Genomic DNA, 19,809 nt, shown 5'->3' with positions numbered 1-19,809 from the left:
AGTGGTGCTACATTTACATAGCGAACACTGCTGAATGTGAGGTTACCGCTTGCCGTACGATTACCATTCTGCTTTTAGGTTATCGATTTCAGCAATCAGCACCACTGCTGCGCTCTTTTCTGATCGCCGAAATTTAATAACCCAGGGTGCTAACTTTTAACTACACCGAGCCGAAACTTATTACATGCTCAGTAGGTACAGTTGCAGTACATCCTCATCAGTTATATGTGTCCAGTGTCCATAATGCAAATCTTTTGATACAAATGAAGCACATCGCCTGCTGGTAGTTACCAGCTCTACCTTCTCTAACTCCTCGGCTCGTCTATGTATAATTCCTGGCTCTTAAGCCCTCCGCACGATCCTCCGATACCCTGTGCTGCTGCCCGTATGCTCAGAAAGACGCTCTCATATTTCCTTGTCTAACTTCTCCCCTTCCACCTCGGTCCGCAGGTCCAGAAGAGCCTGGCCACGATGCTGGACCGGCCGTATGTGCTGCCGGAGCCCCACGGTGTGGTTCTGGTGATGGGCGCCTGGAACTACCCCCTCCAGCTGAGTCTGGTTCCTGTCAGCGGCGCCATCGCTGCCGGCAACTGCGTGGTCATCAAGCCGTCGGACCTGTCCCCGGCCACGTCTGCCTTCATCGCCGACACTCTGCCGCGGTATGTGGACAGCCGCTGCTTCCCGGTGGTCTGCGGAGGAATTCCGGAGAGCACGCAGCTGCTGGAGCAGCAGTTTGACTACATCTTCTACACGGGCAGCAGCGCAGTGGGCAAGATCGTCCGCGAGGCCTCCAACAAGCACCTGACGCCTGTCACGCTCGAGCTCGGCGGGAAGAGGTCAGTTCAGTGTGGGCCAGAGGGGTAGGGAGTAGGGACGGGCTGTGACGCGAACCGGGGGAATGAAGAGAGGTAGTAGTTAGGTGTAGGTGATAGCTTGTGAGCTTTTTGTCATCGTGTGCCGTAGTACTTTTGGTGTAAGATAACCCTCAATGCTGAAAATTGTTTAGAATTAGCCTTAGAAGTTTTCGTCTCAATTTGTTTGTTTGGTGCTTTGAGGGGTGCACCAAAGTGTATGTAACGGGTAACGGGTGGTTAAATCGGTATGATCTAAAACCATGCATTTACTTTTTACGTTCGTATTTATCTATACATCGTTTAATCTTGCGCTCGTTTGTATCTAACAGACGTTGAATATTCTTTTCTTCACCGTCTTCCTGGGATCTCGCGACATCTGATTTGGCCATATCTGATCTCTCTCCTTACAGCCCTGTCTGGCTGGACGAGACTGTCAACATGGACTACGCGGTGCGTCGGATCCTCTGGGGCAAGGTGATCAACCTGGGCCAGACGTGCATCGCGCCCGATTACCTGCTCTGCACCAAGGCGACCGAGGCGCGCTTCCTGGCCATGGCCAAACAGGTGCTGAAGGAGTGGTTCGGGGACAAGCCAGAGGAGGCGGCAGAACTGGGGCGCATTGTCAACCAGCGACACTTCGAGTGAGTGTTAGACTGGAGGGGAAGGGAGAGATGGTGGGAGTGGTGGAGAGAGGGAGAGAGAGAGAGAGAGAGAGAGAGAGAGAGAGAGAGAGAGAGAGAGAGAGAGAGAGAGAGAGAGAGAGAGAGAGAGAGAGAGAGAGAGAGAGAGAGAGAGAGAGCGAGAGCGAGAGAGGAGAGAGAGGCTGACGAAAGAGTGAGGTAATAGCGACCTAAAGGGAGAGGCGGGAGTTGGTACGAGGAAGACTTGTGTGAGTTAGCTCGAGTTGGTACCGGCTGGGTAGAAAAAGGAAATAATCATTCGTGATTTGGATGTCGGTAAAGATATAGTGGGATAAGCAAATGTGATGAAGCTGGGGCATTCCACGATAGATCGTACCAGGCCCGTCACCCTCATCTCTCAGATTTTAATGAAAATCGGTCCTAGGGGTAATCATAGGCCCCAAAGACGCCTGGCAAAATATCAGACTTCTCAGATCAAAACTTTTTGAGTTATATTCCATTACATTTTTTTTAACTTCGGTTTGTAACGGTAAGTTTGATGGCCTATAACCCAAGAACGGGTTAAGCAACCAACAAAAAAATAAACAACACTAAGCTTGCGATGAATCAAAAATTAATATTACTATTTAAAAATTCCAAAGAAAAAAATTCATTTTTGAGAAAAAACCTTAATATTTTTTCATTTGCCTCTAATGACTTTTGGGACCAAAATTTTTCACATTTTTATTTTTTCAAAATTAACTTCATGTCATTGCAAATCGACATGCAAAAAATTAGAAAGGTGTTCTTTCTATAAGTTCCTCATTTTCCCGCAAACAAAATGGGTTTCGGAGGGGTTGATACGACCCCAGCACGCCGTTTCGCTTCTAATAGAGCTAGAGCCTCGCGGAAAAAAACGAGCGTGTGTGCCGTTACAAGTCGCAGCGATTGGTACCCGATTTTAAGGTCTCAGGTTAACCGGTAGCGTCTGAGGTCAGGTCAAGTGACTGAAGTTACGGGTTCGGTTTTTAGTAAATAACTTCGCAAAAAATGGCCGCAGAGCCGCGATTTTGGCATCATTGTGTTCGCCTAGCTCAGGTGCATCGAATGGTATACTTTTTGCTAGGGTGAGGTCAACTTAAGTAGTTGACCTCGGGTCAAGGTCAGGTCAGAGCCCCTCAGGCCACGAAGCTGGGCAAAGGGTATCATATGGCATATCATTCGATTCGGAAGGTCTTCCCGAGTCCATTGGTGGCTTTCCCGACTCTCTAGCTCCATTTGATCGGGAGTTATTGACGAAAAACTAGTACGACCCTAATGACGTCATAAATGACGTCACGCAAGGTTAACAATGCAAAAGTGAAGCATTGGACTTTGCAAGGAGTGCATGAAATCACGATACCATGTACGTGAGATAGTTTTAGATCATTCTCGGCGCCAAAATAACAGTTTTTTATATTTCCCCATTGATTTATAACAGTGATGTCACGTGACCGACCTGACCTCATGTAACCTTAAAAAATTCCCAGATATACAGGTTGTGAGACCTCTGGAGGACACCATGTATGCGTCCTGTATCTTTCATCTCGGACAGCTATGGTCATTGGCGTCCAAAACAATGTCAGAACCAAACAGCCTTTTTCACCCTCGCGCTTATAAGAAAGAGGGTTGGATGAACCCTCTTTTCACTTTTTTCAGATGACTCAGACTTCAATTGAAATTTCAGTAACCCGTGATGTCATTAGGCAGCTTTACCACGCCATTTGTAAGCTCCCCTCCCGAAATCACTATTGGAAACAGTTATCGTGACGTAAAATAAATACATTTATAGAAAGAACACCTTCCTAATGTTTTGCATATTTCTTAACAATGAGCCAAATACTTTTTAAAGAAATAAAAATTCCAAAAAAATTGGTCCCAAAGTCCAAAAAATACAAATGTAAGAAAACTCGATATGTCATATATCAAAAATAGCGTATTTTTTGAAATTTCAAAAATGCATATTAATCTCTGTTTCATTGCCAGTTCAATGTTATATAACATTTGGCATTTGAATAATCCGTCTTAGAGTTACAGCCCGCCAAACTTAGCGCTGCAAAGCAAGATCCAAAAAATGTTATACACCTTAACTCAAAAAATACTTATCTGATAAGCCTGAAATTGTTACAGGTGGATTCAGAGCCCCTGATTACCCCTGAGACCAATTCTCGTGAAATTCCGAGAGATGAGGGTGTCAAATTGGAAAAAAGTGGTACGATCTATCGTGGAATGCCCCAGCTTTTAAATTTCAGGTGTAAATGGATTTTTAAGAATGTTTGGTTCCTGAATGTTAGATGTTATCGGTGTGAGCGTACTTTTGCAGGTGATTTAATGATTAAAACTTATTTGAGTTGAACAGCGGTAGATGCACTGAATGTTTGCTGAGCTCAAGAGTGGCATTAGTGGGATAGACACGTATGAGAGGCCATTATCGTTCAGCCATTGGAGGGCATGATATTGCCTAATGCCTAACCCGCCGTTGTTGAACCGAATCAGCTAGACCAATCGACTCTGTATTGAGGGTCGGTGATGAAATACCATGTTTGTCGTTCGACTGTGGCTCAGTGACAGCGCTCAGCTTTGGTACTCGAACTGACGAGCACGTTTGAGTAGCCAGCCACTGATACTGAGGATATATCAGCTGATAGTCCGTCTCGTACCATCAGGCGACGCTACGTCGTGGTGACATTCCGGTCTGGTGTCTGGACAGTCCGATTTAGAACGGCCAAAGTGCATTCTCCGGCTTTGATAGCATGACTACATGGTGTAAATTTATTACATTGGAACATAATCATGTTCGTCTTATCAATGACCAAAAATTGTTTTGAATTTCTTTCAATCTTGACATTAATGACTAATACTGTTGTCATCAGTTTACATTCATCTTCCCTTTGCATCCACCTCCCACGATTTCTTCACATAACACATCACTCACCCCTCCCACCACCCTCCCCGCCTGCCACAGACGCGTGAAGAAGCTGCTCGAGTCGTCTGGTAAGGTGGCGCTGGGCGGCCGGTCCAACGCCAAGGACCTGTTCATCGAGCCCACCGTGCTGACGGACGTCAAGCCAGACGACTCTGTGATGCAGGAGGAGATCTTCGGCCCTGTGCTGCCCATCGTTACCGTCCAGTCGGCCGCCGAGGCCATCCACTTCATCAACAGCCGGTACGACGTGGGGACGGACGGAGATGGAAGGGGAGGAGGGAAATGTGTGGAGAGTAATTGGGAAGGGAAACGTTGGGAGGGAACGTTTGTGACTAGGGAGGTGGAGGGGTGGAGTGAGTTGAGTTGTGCGTAGGTTGAACTCATTGAAGATAGGTTGTGGGTAGTCGTGGGTAACTGTGTAAATCCTGAATGGCTAGGGGGAGGGAGCTGGGGGAGGGAAAAGTGTGCGCATTGGGAGGTGGACAGGGGGGGGGGGGGTGACTACTGACGAGCTGTTTGAGGAGGGTTTGTGAGAAGCTGAGGAGGGCAAGGTTGTTGTCTGTGGGAAGTTGAGGAGGGGCTGTGAAAGTTGCTGGGGTGGGGGGAGGGTCTGTCGGAGGAGTGTGGGAAATTCGCGAGAGGGAGGGTGTAGTTTTTTTTTTGTCTGGGAAGGGATGTTCGGTTTGTGTAGCTTTTGAGGGAAATTCAAAGTAAATGCCGTGTGAGGAAATGGGAGGAACCTGTTGGGGAGGTTGAGTTCGATGATACGTGGCCCTTGTTTTGTGTTGGTTGGGCTGGTAGGTGGCGTTCTGTGTTGGTACGAAGTCTCAGTGATTTCCACGCAGTGTGTGCTTTGTTCGGCTGGGGGTGGATTTGTTCTGCCACTGACATGTATCTAGTGTGTGTTGGTGTCATTTGCCGGCCGCTAGGTCCCCGATTGCTGCCTGCTGTTTTCCCCACCTATCTACTGACGGCATGACGTGTCTGTGGCTGTTTGTATATCAACATATGCCAGTTGTGACGTTTTTTCTTGCAGTTGCTCATGTTCCGTCGTAGTATCTAGATGCGTGTCATGATTGTTCAATGTTAATTGTACGAATGTTATTGATGCCTATTGACTGCGATGTGCATTGTGCATGACTTGTTCCGTCCCATTTTTCATATTCAACTTAGTCTCATCACAACTCTGTAGGAAGCACTGGCATCTGCCATCAACTAAGCTTGAATAACGCAGTTCTACTGCCACTAAGTCACTGTTTTCACTTATCTGCTTCATAGCCTGTATATATTATGGTGAAGGCTCAGCTACTCTTTCTATAAACTGCATCTGAATATAGCATCGCTGTCTCCTCCCCCACTTTCTATCGGTGAAGGCAGTCTCAGCATGTCTCCTGACCGAGACTCGATCTCCGACTGCCCCCAAATATCACTGTCCCGGGGCCGGCCTTGCAGAGACAAGCCCCTAGCGTTCTACATTTTCACCAAGGACAAGTCGACAGAGACGCTGCTCCTCAAAAACACTACCGCCGGCGGTGTGACTGTCAACGATACTCTGTTCCACATCGGAGGTATGTCACGTCACGTGACGGTACGTCACGTCACGCAGCTGGTGACGTCCGTGACGCGGGGTGTGACGTCATTGACGCGTCTGGCGGCCAAGTGACGTCACGGGTGACGTGCCCCTGTCGATGGGGATGACAAGAGAACGAGTGATGTCCGCTAGAACCGCATGGCTTCTGTGCGGCATGCTGCATGCTCTGCACGCTACCCTCACTGCACGCGTCGCTTATGGTTGGCCTTCAATCATTAGTGCCGTGGGTCCAGCGGGTGGGTTATTCTGTCTGTGCTGTGGGCTGTCGCCTGTCGGTTCAGGAATTGTTTGTCTGATCGAGTCGCTCAGGATCTGTGAAGTGGTGCTTTGGTATGTCTTCCTCATCTTTCAACCCTTGATCCCATCGGGTGACTGCGTTTGATAAGTTAAGAATCGTTATTTCTGGTATTGTGTCCAATAGCTCCAAATTCTCAACCTATTTCCTGTTTTCATAGACCAGTTCTTCTAGCATTGTTCACACTCTGAGTTGTCGGATAAATTTATGATTTGATTTATCAGTTCCACCTTACTATACCATTTATTTGCACAATAGTCTGTGAACTCAACCGACCTCAATTCCAGTCTCCAGTCTCCCATATCCCTATCTCTTCTGTGCTGCGTTCTTCAGTGATCTGTCTCTACTGTGTGCGGTCAGTGTTGGTGACAGGTCCCCGTCTGTACATATATTCGTGTGTGGGCCCACCGGCCCCTTGTTTGTTCCGTGTGTGTCTGTGTGGCCGAGGCCGGGACTAGGAGGGGCGACAGAGCACCGGCTGACGCCAGACGCGTGCCCACCTACAGAGAACGGCCGCTGGCGGCCTACATTTTCACATCGGACGCGGACACGCACCAGAGGATGCTTTCCGAAACCTCATCCGGAGGCATTGTTTTCAACGAGACGCTGATGCACTACGGAGGTAACGCTTTATGCCATAGTCTGTGATATAGCGCCGCCAGGGGGTAATAAAACTCCCCTTTCGATACTCTTATAACAGTGTACAGCTCGGATAGCCAAAGGTAAGGATTGAGCCTTCAGCAGGCCGTCGCTAATATCAGGTAAACTAACATATGATTGTCAGTCATGGATTTCAACGAACTTCTGAAACCTTCGTGCGCTGTATGTAGATACAAAAACGAAAGACACGGCGGCAACCAGGCGTACGATCCCGGCGACTAAAGATGATTCGTTCGCAGTTCGCACCTTCCCGCTGACGTCAGGGATTTCGCTCGCAGCTGTAAACAAACACCGAACGCAGATGTGCTGAGAAAGCGCAGTGAACAGCGAAAGAAGAGCTGACTGAAAGGAGAGGCGACGCACTTTACCTCGTACCCGAATATTCGTGTAAAGACGCCTAAAGCTCGTTCATACAGGGTGTCCGGAAATTGATTGCACACTGTCCATATTCACGTATCTTGCACGTGCTCCCGCCAAACCGCTTAGGGAGGTTCGCGACCCCGCCCCCGGGCACCCCAGCGTGTCAGGTGATCACGTGACCCAGCAGGTGACCTGACCCCAGCGGCAGTGAGTGGCCACAGGTCGCTTTCCGAGAGTCAGTCTTCGCGCGCGGGCCCCATATCGGGAATGGCGAGGGAGCACACTTTGGCGACGCGCTACCGCGCGGTTGGAATGGTTGAAACCGGGATGACGGTAGGTGATGTTGCCCGACAAGTGGATGTATCTCGCCGGACCCTTCATATACTGACTGGTTCTCGACCGCAGCGGTGCAGCACTGGAGAATCGCAAGGGCCGTGGGAGAAAAACTGTGCTGAGCAGAGTGGCCAAAATCGTGCTCGCTAAGGCCGTGCTGCAAAGACGCCAATCGACGCGGAAACTGGCCAAAAAGCTGACTGAGAAGGGTCAAGCGGTGTCGAGAAGACCACTGTTCACAAATACATGGCCAAGTGCCTGGGTCTCAAACCGCTCAATCTGCGCCGGCAGCCAAAACTGGCCGAAGCCCAGAAGCGGAAGCGTCTGGTATTTGCCCGGGAGCAGAAGAACTGGACCATTCAGGACTGGCGGCGCGTCTTGTTCAGCAATGAGTCTGTGTTCGAGCTCATGCACCCGCTGAATCGCCAGAACGAGTGCGTCTGGGCGCACAACAGTGCTGAAGTGCCTGCCATCGACACGGTGAAGCAGTCGCTGAAACTCATGGTCTGAGCCATGATGAGTCATTGGGGCCTGTCAGAGCTCCACATCTTCCCCCGCGGTCAGACTGTGACGGCCCAGTACTACGTGAAGGAGTTCTGAAGAAGTCTGCAGCGTCCACGATAAGCGGAAGAGGCAGACGGGGGCGCCAACACAGGTCGAGCTGCTCCCGAAGATGTCCGAGGCGATCTTCCAGCAAGACGGTGCTTCAGCTCATCACGACGCCAGCACTCAACGGTGGTGCTGGGACAACCTCCCAGGGTTTTGGGACAAGGGTGTGTGACTGGGCAACAGCTCTGACCCGTCTCCCATCGAGAACTTGCGGCTATCGTGCAGAGCGAGCTCGACATGATGGAGCCGGCTATCAGCGAGCAAGCGCTTATCAGGAACCTCCAGCGAGCGTGGCTCAGCATTAGTGCAGATACACTGTATAACCTGATGTGCGGCATGCACGACCGTATGAGGGAGTGTGTGCGATTGGGTGGAGGGTATATCGGTAAATAAACCATGACCCATGCATGTTTTGTTTCCTTGTAAAGTGGACTAGAAGAGTGCGCAATCAATTTCCGGACACCCTGTATATAAGGGAGCTGCGAGATGTCCAAACCGCGGAGCTGGCATGGAGTGGAGCGGAGCGGAGTTGGAAGCTGTTTGTGCGACGTCAGTGCAACACAGAACGAGAGACCGTGGTCCAACATTTGTTTTACACAAGAAGTTTTGCAGATGTAGTCGTTTTTGTGATCAAGAGCCGTGGCTGTCGAGCTGGAGATCTTTGTCAGCGCTTTGTTGCGATAAAGAAGCAAACAATTTGCAGGCTTGAAGCGTTCTTTACTACAATTCGTCATCACTCTTCTTATATCCTGCCGTACTCCAGCGCTGTACATATTTTGCTCTTCTGTTTACTATCCTTTTAGCAGTTATATTTCGCGTATAAAACCGAACAGTTAGGAACTAGTTCCTCCTACCCTCAATTTCACATAATAGGAAAATACTTCATCCTTGCACACATCTTCCGGTTTATATGTTTACAATTTTCCACGATTTTTCAGTGACACAATAGGCACACCCTTCTCGCACATACACCAACTCGCACCAATCTGCATGGGTGGAGAACCTGCCCCGGCCACCCCGGCCGTGGCCGGGGTAACTTTCAGCCGACCCCGGCGCGGCCGGGGTAACTTTTTCCACTTTTGTAAATCCTAAAAGCTGTCTCCATACAAAAAACTGCCATCTATAAAAACGTCTCTCATTATTCTTATCTACCTCGAAAAGGTCTTGAAAATTTACTTTATTTTCATTTTGGAGCTTCTATGTTTTTAAGTCTTTTCATCGCGGAGCCCGACATGTTTCATCAAACAGAAGTAAATCATATTTAAGGGCCGTTATCGTAAGATGGCACTGTAATAACATCACAAGACAGGACGAGGATAATATAAGTGAGATAGAAGGACGAGCTGCTGGGGCTCAAGGCTCCCCCAACTTAACCCGCGCCAGGGTGGTGGCCTTATCGTAACACGTTGAGTCGAGAGGTGGGCTTTTCACGCTCCTTCTAACTCGGCTACTGGGCTACGAGGCGAGAAGCGGAACGACGTTTGAAAGAGCGACAAACGTGATCAGAGAAATCTGGTCATGTTTTAGGCAAACTCAATAATAAAATCACCATAGATCATCAAAAGCCAAATTTCTCTTTTAGCGTTCTCCGACAACTTTTCTCACAGTTCATGAACATAACGGAGCTTAAACACTGCAAACAAAACATTCGATTACTTGTTTAAGGCTCGGTCGCGAATAATATTTCAGGTGCGAGCTCAAATCAATAAGAGGGTCAAAACGGTCAAATTTGACATTTTGTTTGTGTGGGAAGGTTGCAACTTCCACGGAATAAGCTTTGCAAAGGGCATGATGGCATTTTTAGCACGATCATCCAGCAAATTTGACCTGATGACCTGACCTAGCACTAGGTGACATGCGTCCGAAATTTTCAGGCGTGTTGCAAAATTGTTGTTACTGTAGGGATCATCTATGCAATTTGTCATCTATGCGATTTGTCATTTCATGTTGTCATTCTCATTTATATTGTCACCGCTTTATTAATCAATCTGTTACCTGTTGTCAATTGCGCGTCATGTTTGTTATTTGTAAACCGGCCTGCCGCTGGCCTCAACCTTCCTAGTAACCGCTGTGCCATACGCTATAGAACGTGTCGTGCAAAGGTCACGGCGGCACCCCTGAGGCGGCCGCTGCCCGTACGTTTAGGAGCCCATTGTCGTGACGTCATGACTGTGGACAAAGGTCGCGGTAGGGGCTCTCCCGACCCACAGCGCAGTACGACAATTAGTGACCCCGACGTGATCTCCGTTGTTCGACCTTAGCCTCTCGTCATGCCCGCGGACAGCGCACAGTCCGGCGCCGCAGCTCAAGACCCAGCCAGCGTTCCAGCTTCAGCCTCTGAGTCAACTCATCGGCCCATGGCTAGCTTCCGGCTACCACCATACTCTCCGGAAGAGCCCGACCTGTGGCTACTGCAGGTGCAGTGCGCTTTCGACGTCAGCGGGGTCGACTCCGACGAGCTGAGGTTTAAGCTCCTCGTCGCAAACCTCCCCGCCAACATCGCCGTCCAGGTCAAGGACGTCATCCGGTCATCTCGGTCTTTTGACGTGCTGTGTGCGGCGCTCCAAGCCCGCCTGGCACAGTCACGCGCCGACCGACTACAAGCCCTGCTCGGCCGCCAGCAGCTCGGCGATCAGAAGCCGACGGCGCTGTTGCGCTCAATGCGCAACGAGCTAGCCGCAGCCGGGGACGCCCCGGTTGATACAGAGCTCTTCCGTACCCTGTTTCAACAACGGCTACCGCAACCCGTCCGTGCTGCTCTCGCCCTCCTGTCAGCCGACAGCACGCTTGACGCACTGGCAGAAGCGGCCGACCGGTACCTGGAAGCTAGCGGACCGGACCCACGGCTATCAGCGATCGCGGCACAGCCGTACACACAGCCGGCACCGCCCATCGCTGCTGCAGTGACAGCCCCAGCGCCAGCTGCAACCCCTGCGCTGGACACCGTCATCGCCTCCCTGGTCGCTAAGATGGAGCGCCTGGAGGCCAGCAACCGACGACTCGAGGACGCCGTGCGACGCGACCGCAGCCGTTCCCGGCCGCGCCAGGCGCCTCGCCAGTCACGCCGCCCGTCACCGGCTCGTCCTTCAACGCCGCCGCACGACGACACGCTGTGTTGGTACCACCAGCGATTCGGCGCCCAAGCGCGCCGATGCAAGTTGCCGTGCTCCTGGATCGCCTCGGAAAACTGAGGCGCCCCGTGCTGATGGCGCAAAGCACGGGCGCCCCTCCTGCCGCGCCACTCCTCTTCGTGAGGGACACGGAGACGGACCGGCAATTTCTAGTCGACACGGGGGCGCAGGTCAGCGTGCTGCCTCGCCGCTGCCTGCCCAACGGGTCTACGCTGACCCCTGCTCCTGTCGGCCAGCAGCTCGTCGCGGCAAACGGCTCACCGATCGCGGTGCACGGCACCTGCCTGCTGGACGTCACCTTGAGTCAGCAGCACCGCCTGAAACATCGATTCTTCGTCACTGACGTCACCACACCCATCTTGGGCACCGACTTCCTGGCCGCACATCACCTCGTCGTGGACGTTGCCAACCAGCGTCTCCTGCGGGACGGCACCGTCTGCGCCAGCGCCGAGCGGTCAAGGCTGTGCTCCATCGGAGTGCGTCTCGTCCGGGAGCAGGCTGCTGCTCGCTTCGCAGCTGTCCTCGCCCGGTACCCGGATGTGACCTCACCAAAACCTGGACCAACACCGGTGAAGCACAACGTGACGCACCACATCGTCACCAAGGGTCCACCGGTGTACCAGCGGCCACGACGCCTCCCGCTGGAGCGCCTTCAAATCGCACGTGCCGAGTTCAACAAGATGCTCCAGCAAGGCACCATTCGACCGTCCAGCAGCAACAACAGCAGCAGCAGCAGCAGCAGCAGCAGCAGCAGCAGCAACAACAGCAGCAGCAGCAGCAGCAGAGGCAACAGCAGCAATACCGGCAACACCACACTGCGGCTTCCTGGTGAGTTCTTCACCAGCAGCCAAGCCTCAGCAGCATCACCGGCCGGTTTCGTACAGGACCTGAAGCGCGCCATGTCTCAGGTGCGGCCGACACTCCCACGTCCGGTCCAGCGCGCCACGTACGTCCCGACGGCACTCCAGACGGCGACACACGTCTTCGTGCGCAGGGACTGTCACCGCTACCCGCTGGACGCTCCATACGACGGACCGTTCCCGGTTACCGAAAGGACCACCAAAACCATCACCATCGACCGTCGACAGAAAAAGGAGGTCATCAGCATCGACCGGTGTAAGGTCGCCTTCCTGGAGACGCCAGACGAATCCGGTCATCGACAGTCTGACCTGCCGACTGTGCAGCCGCACGGTACTCAGTCCAGCGGCCCGCCGGCCGCACCACCGCTCAGCAATGAGCCCAGCGGCCCGGAGCTTCTGATCTACGGTGACGCACCAACTCGCCCTGCAGCCGTCGCTCGGGCTGACGCTGCACCATTGCAGCCTCAGCCGATACTACGGACGACCCGCTCCGGCCGCGTCGTACGACCTCCGGTAAGATATCGCCATGTCACTTTTGTCCGCGACATGTCTGGCGAGGGGGTACTGTAGGGATCATCTATGCAATTTGTCATCTATGCGATTTGTCATTTCATGTTGTCATTCTCATTTATATTGTCACCGCTTTATTAATCAATCTGTTACCTGTTGTCAATTGCGCGTCATGTTTGTTATTTGTAAACCGGCCTGCCGCTGGCCTCAACCTTCCTAGTAACCGCTGTGCCATACGCTATAGAACGTGTCGTGCAAAGGTCTTTTTTTTTTTTTTTTTTTTTAATTTTGTCTTCCCGGCATGCCTAAGGCAACCGCCAGGGAAGGGGAAATTACTAAGGCTGGCAATGAGCCAGATCTTTCGTTTTACTTTACTTTACTGTCAGCTATTTAATTCTGACCCAAGCAAGAGAGAGAAGCAAACTTTACTTTAATTCGGCTCATGTGGCGTCCGATTAACAAGGCAAGGGTGTCCAGAAAGGGGTAGAATATTCATACTTGCACGGCGGCACCCCTGAGGCGGCCGCTGCCCGTACGTTTAGGAGCCCATTGTCGTGACGTCATGACTGTGGACAAAGGTCGCGGTAGGGGCTCTCCCGGCAGCCGGACGGTGACTCATACGTTGAGCTTGTCTCTCGCCGCGCCTGCGGGCATATTGGTAGTACTAGGGACGGCCAGCATGTGACCGCGGTTTTCGGCGACATTGTCAATTCGTTTCTCGACTCTGCTGTTCGCTACAAGACAAATACACATAGAAAACGGCTCGGGCATTTGGAGAAGAGCGGCTACTCTGAGGCGAGGGAAGAACACGGAGATTCACACAAACGACCTGACTAGGTTGCACCGGCCACAGTCGACCGAGGTGGGCTTCCGCGCCCTTAAAGACGCCTCTGACTGGCCATTGCGCTGACACCCTGGTCGGACCACGGTCATTGATCGGACCCTGCCACTGGTTCGTGCTCAGGCTGCCTTAGCGGGTAGACCTGCTCGACCAGACGCCCCACTGGTGGGCGAGTGCTCGGTTCCGACTTTCACCGCCGGTCCAACAGCGTTCTGCTGGTTCCCGCCGATCCGGTTACGACACCGCAAGTGCCGTACCGACTCGGGCGTCCCAGGTGGGCGTAACGGTTACCACACCAGTTCGCGACCCCCAGGCTCTGTCAGCCGTCGTACGGCTCTCGGACGGACACTCTAATAGATCAGCCACAGATCAATAGGTTGTCACAGACCGTCCGTCCAGCCAAGCGCTACCCACAGCGCAGTACGACATTACAATTACGAAATTTTCCGCACCTGCGTGCAGCAGTTTTCCCTAAAAAACGTACAAACGGCAGACATCCATTATTCTATGCCACAGAATAGGGGTTTGTTGATAACCGTTGACAAAGATTTGAGCATCATCGTCTTTCTGACTTTCGGTCGCCGGCCGGGGTAACTTTTTCAAACCTTCTCCACCCGTGCCAATCTGATCGAGCCCTCAACTCCTTCCCTTACCTCCAATCACACTGTGTTGCGCGCCCCCGCGGCCTCCAACACCCCCTATCTGCTGTAGGCCGTCCCCTCTGGCGCTGTACTCGTTCAGCAGCAACTCGGGCGTCAACGAGCGCTTCGTCAGGGACACCACGTCAGGAGCGGTCACCATCAATGACGTGCTCGTGCACATGGCAGGTATGGTGCTGTGACGTGGGAGAGAAGGGAAGGAAGGACGTTTTTGGGGCTTGAAGGATGTGTTAGGCTTGAAAGAGAAGGATTTGTTGAGAAGTGTAAAGTTGTGGGCCGAAACTGAGAATAGAATGAAATGTGGTTGAGTGATTCAGCAGATTCACACATCGGATCCTGCGCATGACAAAGAAGGTAGGTATGTGGCTTCTCATACGCTCGAGCTATATCTAACTTTTCAACAAGCTTTGGACCGGCTGCCGATTGATAACCACTACTATGCTAGGCAGTAGGCACTGTAATTTTTTAATGAATTGCGTGCGCCAAACCGGACAGCATGCTCATTGCTCACCTGGATGCGAGTTATCCTATGGATGAGGATGAGAGGATGCATCGTGTGGGTTGACGCGTAAATTGTGATTGATTTTAGTCACGCTTGATAATGTAGGTATTTGCTGTGACCCGGTTCGGTATTGTGCCAGGCGTTTGTAAAAGTGTAGGCAATGAAGGCTGCGTTCAGTGACGGCATTTTAGGGAATTGATGGCTCATTTTGGCGTGAAAATTGTTATATTTGATGTGGTCTTGTATCATATGTACCTACTAGACCATTTAGATTTATACCTAGATTGTGGCTCCAATTTTGCAATTACGTGTATACTACCGTAACCTAACACCTGTGACATTTGCTGCAAGTATTGGTCGATAGGGCGTTCCACACGATTTAATTTTACCCTGTATTGTTTCGGTAATATCTGGTGTTCTCCATCGCCGTCACTGCTCAAAGTTCTTTGAATAATAATTATTTTGTCTCCACAGCACCCTTGTAATCTTGTTACCTTGTTAACCCTTAGGTACCTGGAAATGTCGACTAATGCCTAATGCTTCTCGCTCTGATGATAATTCTTATCGTGGCTATCAGCATTTTTGTGATATTTACTTATCCAGTTTTGATAGACCATGGTGCATTCTCAATAAACATTTCATATTTTTAGTTGATTATTGTTGTCCAAGCAAGGTCAATCCAAGTGACTAAATCTGAACTACCCGGTCTGAAGCCTAATACCAGAGCTGTAAACAGCTATAATAGCATTATGCACCCTCGTTCACCTAAACAGTCCGTACCATTGCTGTCCGCTGACCCCTCGTGACCCGAGCTGACCTCCCGTGACCCGAGCCGACCTCTCTGTGACCTCTCCGGTGACATCTCTGGTGACCCGACCACCCCCAGTTGAGGAGCTGCCGTTCGGTGGCGTCGGGATGAGCGGCATGGGCGCCTACCACGGCAAGTTCTCGTTCGACACGTTCACACACTACAAGCCGGTGCTGGAGCGCGGCTTCAACCCCCTCGTCGAGAAACTCTGCTCGTGAGTTATGGCTCGTCCGCCGGAGAGGGGGAGGGTTGATAGGGAGATATCGGATTGGAGACGTTCGAGTGAAAGGGTGTGGGTTGGGGTGGTACGGTGATGCCTGATCCGTAAGTTGTGTTTACGAGCTAATTGGCGTAATCGGTGATTAAGCTGCATTATATTACATTACCTAGAACTTAGAAGCCCGGTACCTTAGTGCTGTGATAGAAGCCAACACCCTATGTCAGTTTTCTCACTGCAGTTAGGTCTAAATGTTTGTGCCAACTGCCAGCCATGATTCATGACTGAAAGCATAATTTCCCGCTGAATAACTTTTGTACATCTCTCTCATACCGTCTTACTTTCCTGTCAGCACGCTCTAACCCTTCCCGCCCGACAGGGTGCGCTACCCGCCGTACACGCCGCAGAAGATGGAGCGTGCCAAGAACCTGCTGAAGAACCCCAAGCTGCCCAGCCTGACGCCCCTCAAGTACCTGTTTACCTTCGGAGTGGGCGTGGCTTCCGTGTTCGCCCTCAAAGCCGCCGCCAAGGTCAGTGCAGGGAGCGGGTCAAGGTCAGGCAGGATAGTTCAAGAACACTTACCTGGGTTACATGAGCAATAAATATGTATCAGGAATGGATTTTCCTATTCGCTCACCATATTATAGTCCGTTTGTAATGCGCATTTACTCTGCTCATGCAACCCCGGTCAATGTCGGGTTAAGACGAGGCTACGGTTTGAAAACGTTCTTATTTGAAAATATGGCATAGCTACCCTTGATGCGATAATGTTTATAGATCGCTATACTAATTTTGTTGATACGAACGAAGTGCGTGCGCGTGTGGTACGCTGAATACTTACATTGTCCCTTATTTTGTGCCGCAGCTTTTCCGATAAGTTCGGCAAGTATTATAAAACCAAAGTTGAATCTCGCTTCTATTTAGCATTGTGTAATGTGTAGCACTCTCGCTGCCTATCGGCAACGCTTTATATCGTTAGTTTTTATTTATTTTTTGCTGCATCGTCTCGCGATTTTTTTCTACTTAGCTCTACGTTTAACCGAAAATGCTATCCGGATGATTTACGCAGTGCACCCTGCCCTGAATTGTTTCTCTTGTCCCTGGTCTTCAGTCGACCTTTGACATTAACTGTCTATACCTGATCACTCGTCGTGTCCCGTTCGCAGAGGTTCGGGTTCGACGACGACCTGCCGTACGTTCTGCAGTGAGACGGGTCCAACGGGCTTCTTCGCCACCCCCGCCTCCACTCCACTGGCGGATCGCGCGACCGCCCGGGGCGGGACCAGTGGAGCCGCCGGGGCCGGGCCAGGGCAGCGCGCAGTCTGGGACAGCTGGCGTGGGCTGAGACTGGCTAATGTAGCGGTCCCGCTGCTTTTGAGCGGTGCTGAGGCCGAGTCAGTGCCGTCTCACCGCGATGTGGCTAGAATGCTCTTCTGGGCGTGTGTCCATAAAGATGAAAACACCTGGTCTCGCCCTGGTCTCGTGGCGCGGGATATTTCGACCAAGATCACCGGTTCTGCTAGATTTTAGTCAGTTATTTTAATGTAACTTGTTCTACCTACGGTGTAAATAGGTATCACTTTAGAGCGTATAGCATATATGGATGCAAGATGTGATCTTCAGGCGGTGGGAATCGAGGTTGCGACGACATTTGTTTTGAATGTGCTGTGTAAGTGGAGCGTTTGCTGAGTTACATTTCTACAGACGTCATTGCTTTGATTTGCTGCGATCACTTTTAGAGAGATTTATCTATGTCCAAAGATTATCACTAAAAAAACTGGTGGTGATAAATAGACTATAGGTACTGATGCCATACAGTGTCATAGATACGTGTTATACTGAGCGTAACTTTTCCCAATCTTTCACTGGCACGCGTCGTACTCTGAACGCCCTCGCCCCTTCCCAACACCAGCCTAGACAGTAGTGCAATTCCTGAATTCACCGACTCCATAAGTTCAGTTGAACTTAGTTGTCTTATTGCATGTGATTGGTCAAGCGATTTTAGTTCAAAGCCTTCGTTGTTGATTGCTTTGTGCATCGTGAAATGAAATAAATCGATGTTTTCAGCGTTCATTCGCGTTTTTGTAGTGAATGTGGCATGTGAAAGGCGTGGGACCTATGAAACGGCAGGCTGATGAGTGATGACACCTCTGAAGTCTGACGTCATGTGGAAGGCCTAAGCGATCATCACTCCGGATCAGTAGCCTGGAAGGTTGAAAACCGAAGGGTACTTTTATGTTTTCTTACGCATTCTGTTCCGTTACCGTGTCACGTAAGATACCATCACCGTTTCCCCTGTATGAATCATGTGCTACCTATACATTTATTGCAATTGCTGACTGTTATCGGCTATCGCTGTCCCCAAGGCATTCTTTTCGAATAACCTCAGAGGTGCAAGTTCGGAGAATGACGAGCTTTGAGCACAATTTGCATCTCTAGTTCCCATTCCACCCCTGCGTTTACTCGAGACGATATATGGCGCACTCTGTTCAGCTGGTCTATTACATACACTGAACTCTATAATGTGGAATGCGCATCGGCCGCCAAATGGTGTCCAACGGTGCCGCCATGTTGCGCAGACCAGAAAGCGGCCGCCGCCTGTGCTGGGGAATAGGGAATTCGGGACCTCGATTTACGTTTGCGGTCGCTGCATCCGTTACGCTCAAGCTATGTGGACACGGAACCCGGCATCTTACGCAGAATTGAGTGGAGAACAAGATGAAATCCTAAAAAATCATCAGCTATAAGGAACTAATACGTTAAACCCTTATAAGTCAATGGGGAAATATGAAAATTGTTATTTTGGCGCCGAGAATGATCTGAAACTATCTCAAGCATATAAAATCATGATTTCATGCACTCTTTGCAAGGTTCTTTGCTTCATATTTGCATTGTTGCCCTTGCGTGACGTCATTTGTGACGTCACAAGGGTCACCATTTTTCTTCAATAACTCCCGATCAAATTGAGCTAGCGAGTCGGGAAAGCCACCAATGGACTCAGGAAGACCTGCCGAATCGAATGATATGCGACATGACCTCTTTCGACCAACTTCGTGACCTGGGGGTGCTGACCTGACCTTGACCTGAGGTCAACACCCTAAGTTGACCTGACCCGAACAAAAAGTATATCACTCGATGCGCCTGAGCTAGCTGAACACGATGATGCCAAAATCGCGGCTCTACGGCCATTTTTGGCGAAGTTATTTACCAAAAACCGAACCCGTGCCTTAGATCACTTGACCTGACCTCAGAGGTCACCGGTTGACCTGAGACCCTTATAGCGGGTTCCTACCAGTCACTCTGCATTATACTTTGCCGCATACGACCACTTTACCGCTTAATTCTAGTTTAATTAGCGGTGCATTAGCGAGGTGGGTTCAATCAACCCCCTCGGCCGGGGCAAATGTAGGTCAGGCGAGTGAATTTGTGGAATTCTGAAGATACGATCGTGTTCCCCACTCAATTCTGCGTAAGATGCCGGGTTCCGTATCTACGTAACTTGAACGTAACGGATACGGCGGCCGCAAACGTAAATCGAGGTCCCGAATTCCCTATTCCTCAACACAGGCGGCAGCCGTTTCCTGGTCTGCGCAATATGGCCGCCACCGTTAGACACTACGGCCAATAGGGTTGAAGCGGCAGTGCTCCCCTGTGATTACAGCATATTTACGTCTGGACAACGAGTTGCGTTGGAGAGGCCGGAAATAGTGGCGATTTCAGGACCGCAAGAATGGACTGGAATGATTCTTTTTTAAACCGTGCACTGTTTTCGGCCGGAATTTAATAGTTACTACAAAATATTTTGTAATTACGTTTCCACCAAGAATGAATGCCATCAGGGCTAAATTTTTAATACTATTGCATTTTGTCAAGAAGCATATAGTGCTGTTATATTGCAGTTTTAGCGCTTTTGTTACAAAATATGAAGCGAATAAGCGTCAGTGTAATTCATCAACAGTGCCAGAAGTTAACTTGAGGGAAAGCTATGCTAATT

At 50.7% G+C, this 19,809-nt stretch overlaps 1 protein-coding gene across 7 annotated transcripts in view; it reads left to right on the top strand.

The window, feature by feature from the left end:
* The window catches only part of LOC122370242 (aldehyde dehydrogenase family 3 member B1-like), a 43,307-nt gene extending 25,419 nt beyond the window's left edge, over positions 1-17,888 (top strand). For 3 of the 7 annotated variants that reach the window (XM_043345668.1, XM_043345670.1, XM_043345672.1), the window contains 7 exons: positions 451-836; positions 1,265-1,495; positions 4,479-4,679; positions 5,892-6,007; positions 15,677-15,812; positions 16,195-16,345; positions 16,982-17,888. In XM_043345668.1, the coding sequence (XP_043201603.1) occupies positions 451-836; positions 1,265-1,495; positions 4,479-4,679; positions 5,892-6,007; positions 15,677-15,812; positions 16,195-16,345; positions 16,982-17,023 (1,263 nt within the window). In that variant the 3' untranslated portion in view covers positions 17,024-17,888. Of the gene's footprint in view, positions 1-450; positions 837-1,264; positions 1,496-4,478; positions 4,680-5,891; positions 6,008-6,831; positions 6,948-15,676; positions 15,813-16,194; positions 16,346-16,981 lie in introns of all 7 variants that reach the window. The other 4 variants (XR_006254543.1, XR_006254544.1, XM_043345671.1 and 1 more) reach the window with 2 other exon arrangements.
* The last annotated feature ends 1,921 nt before the right edge of the window (positions 17,889-19,809 follow it).

This window comes from Amphibalanus amphitrite, unplaced genomic scaffold, assembly GCF_019059575.1.
Source record: "Amphibalanus amphitrite isolate SeventyFive unplaced genomic scaffold, NRLGWU_Aamphi_draft 001113F_arrow, whole genome shotgun sequence".
Lineage (NCBI taxonomy): Eukaryota > Metazoa > Arthropoda > Thecostraca > Balanomorpha > Balanidae > Amphibalanus > Amphibalanus amphitrite.
This window is presented reverse-complemented; position numbering and strand designations above follow the sequence as displayed.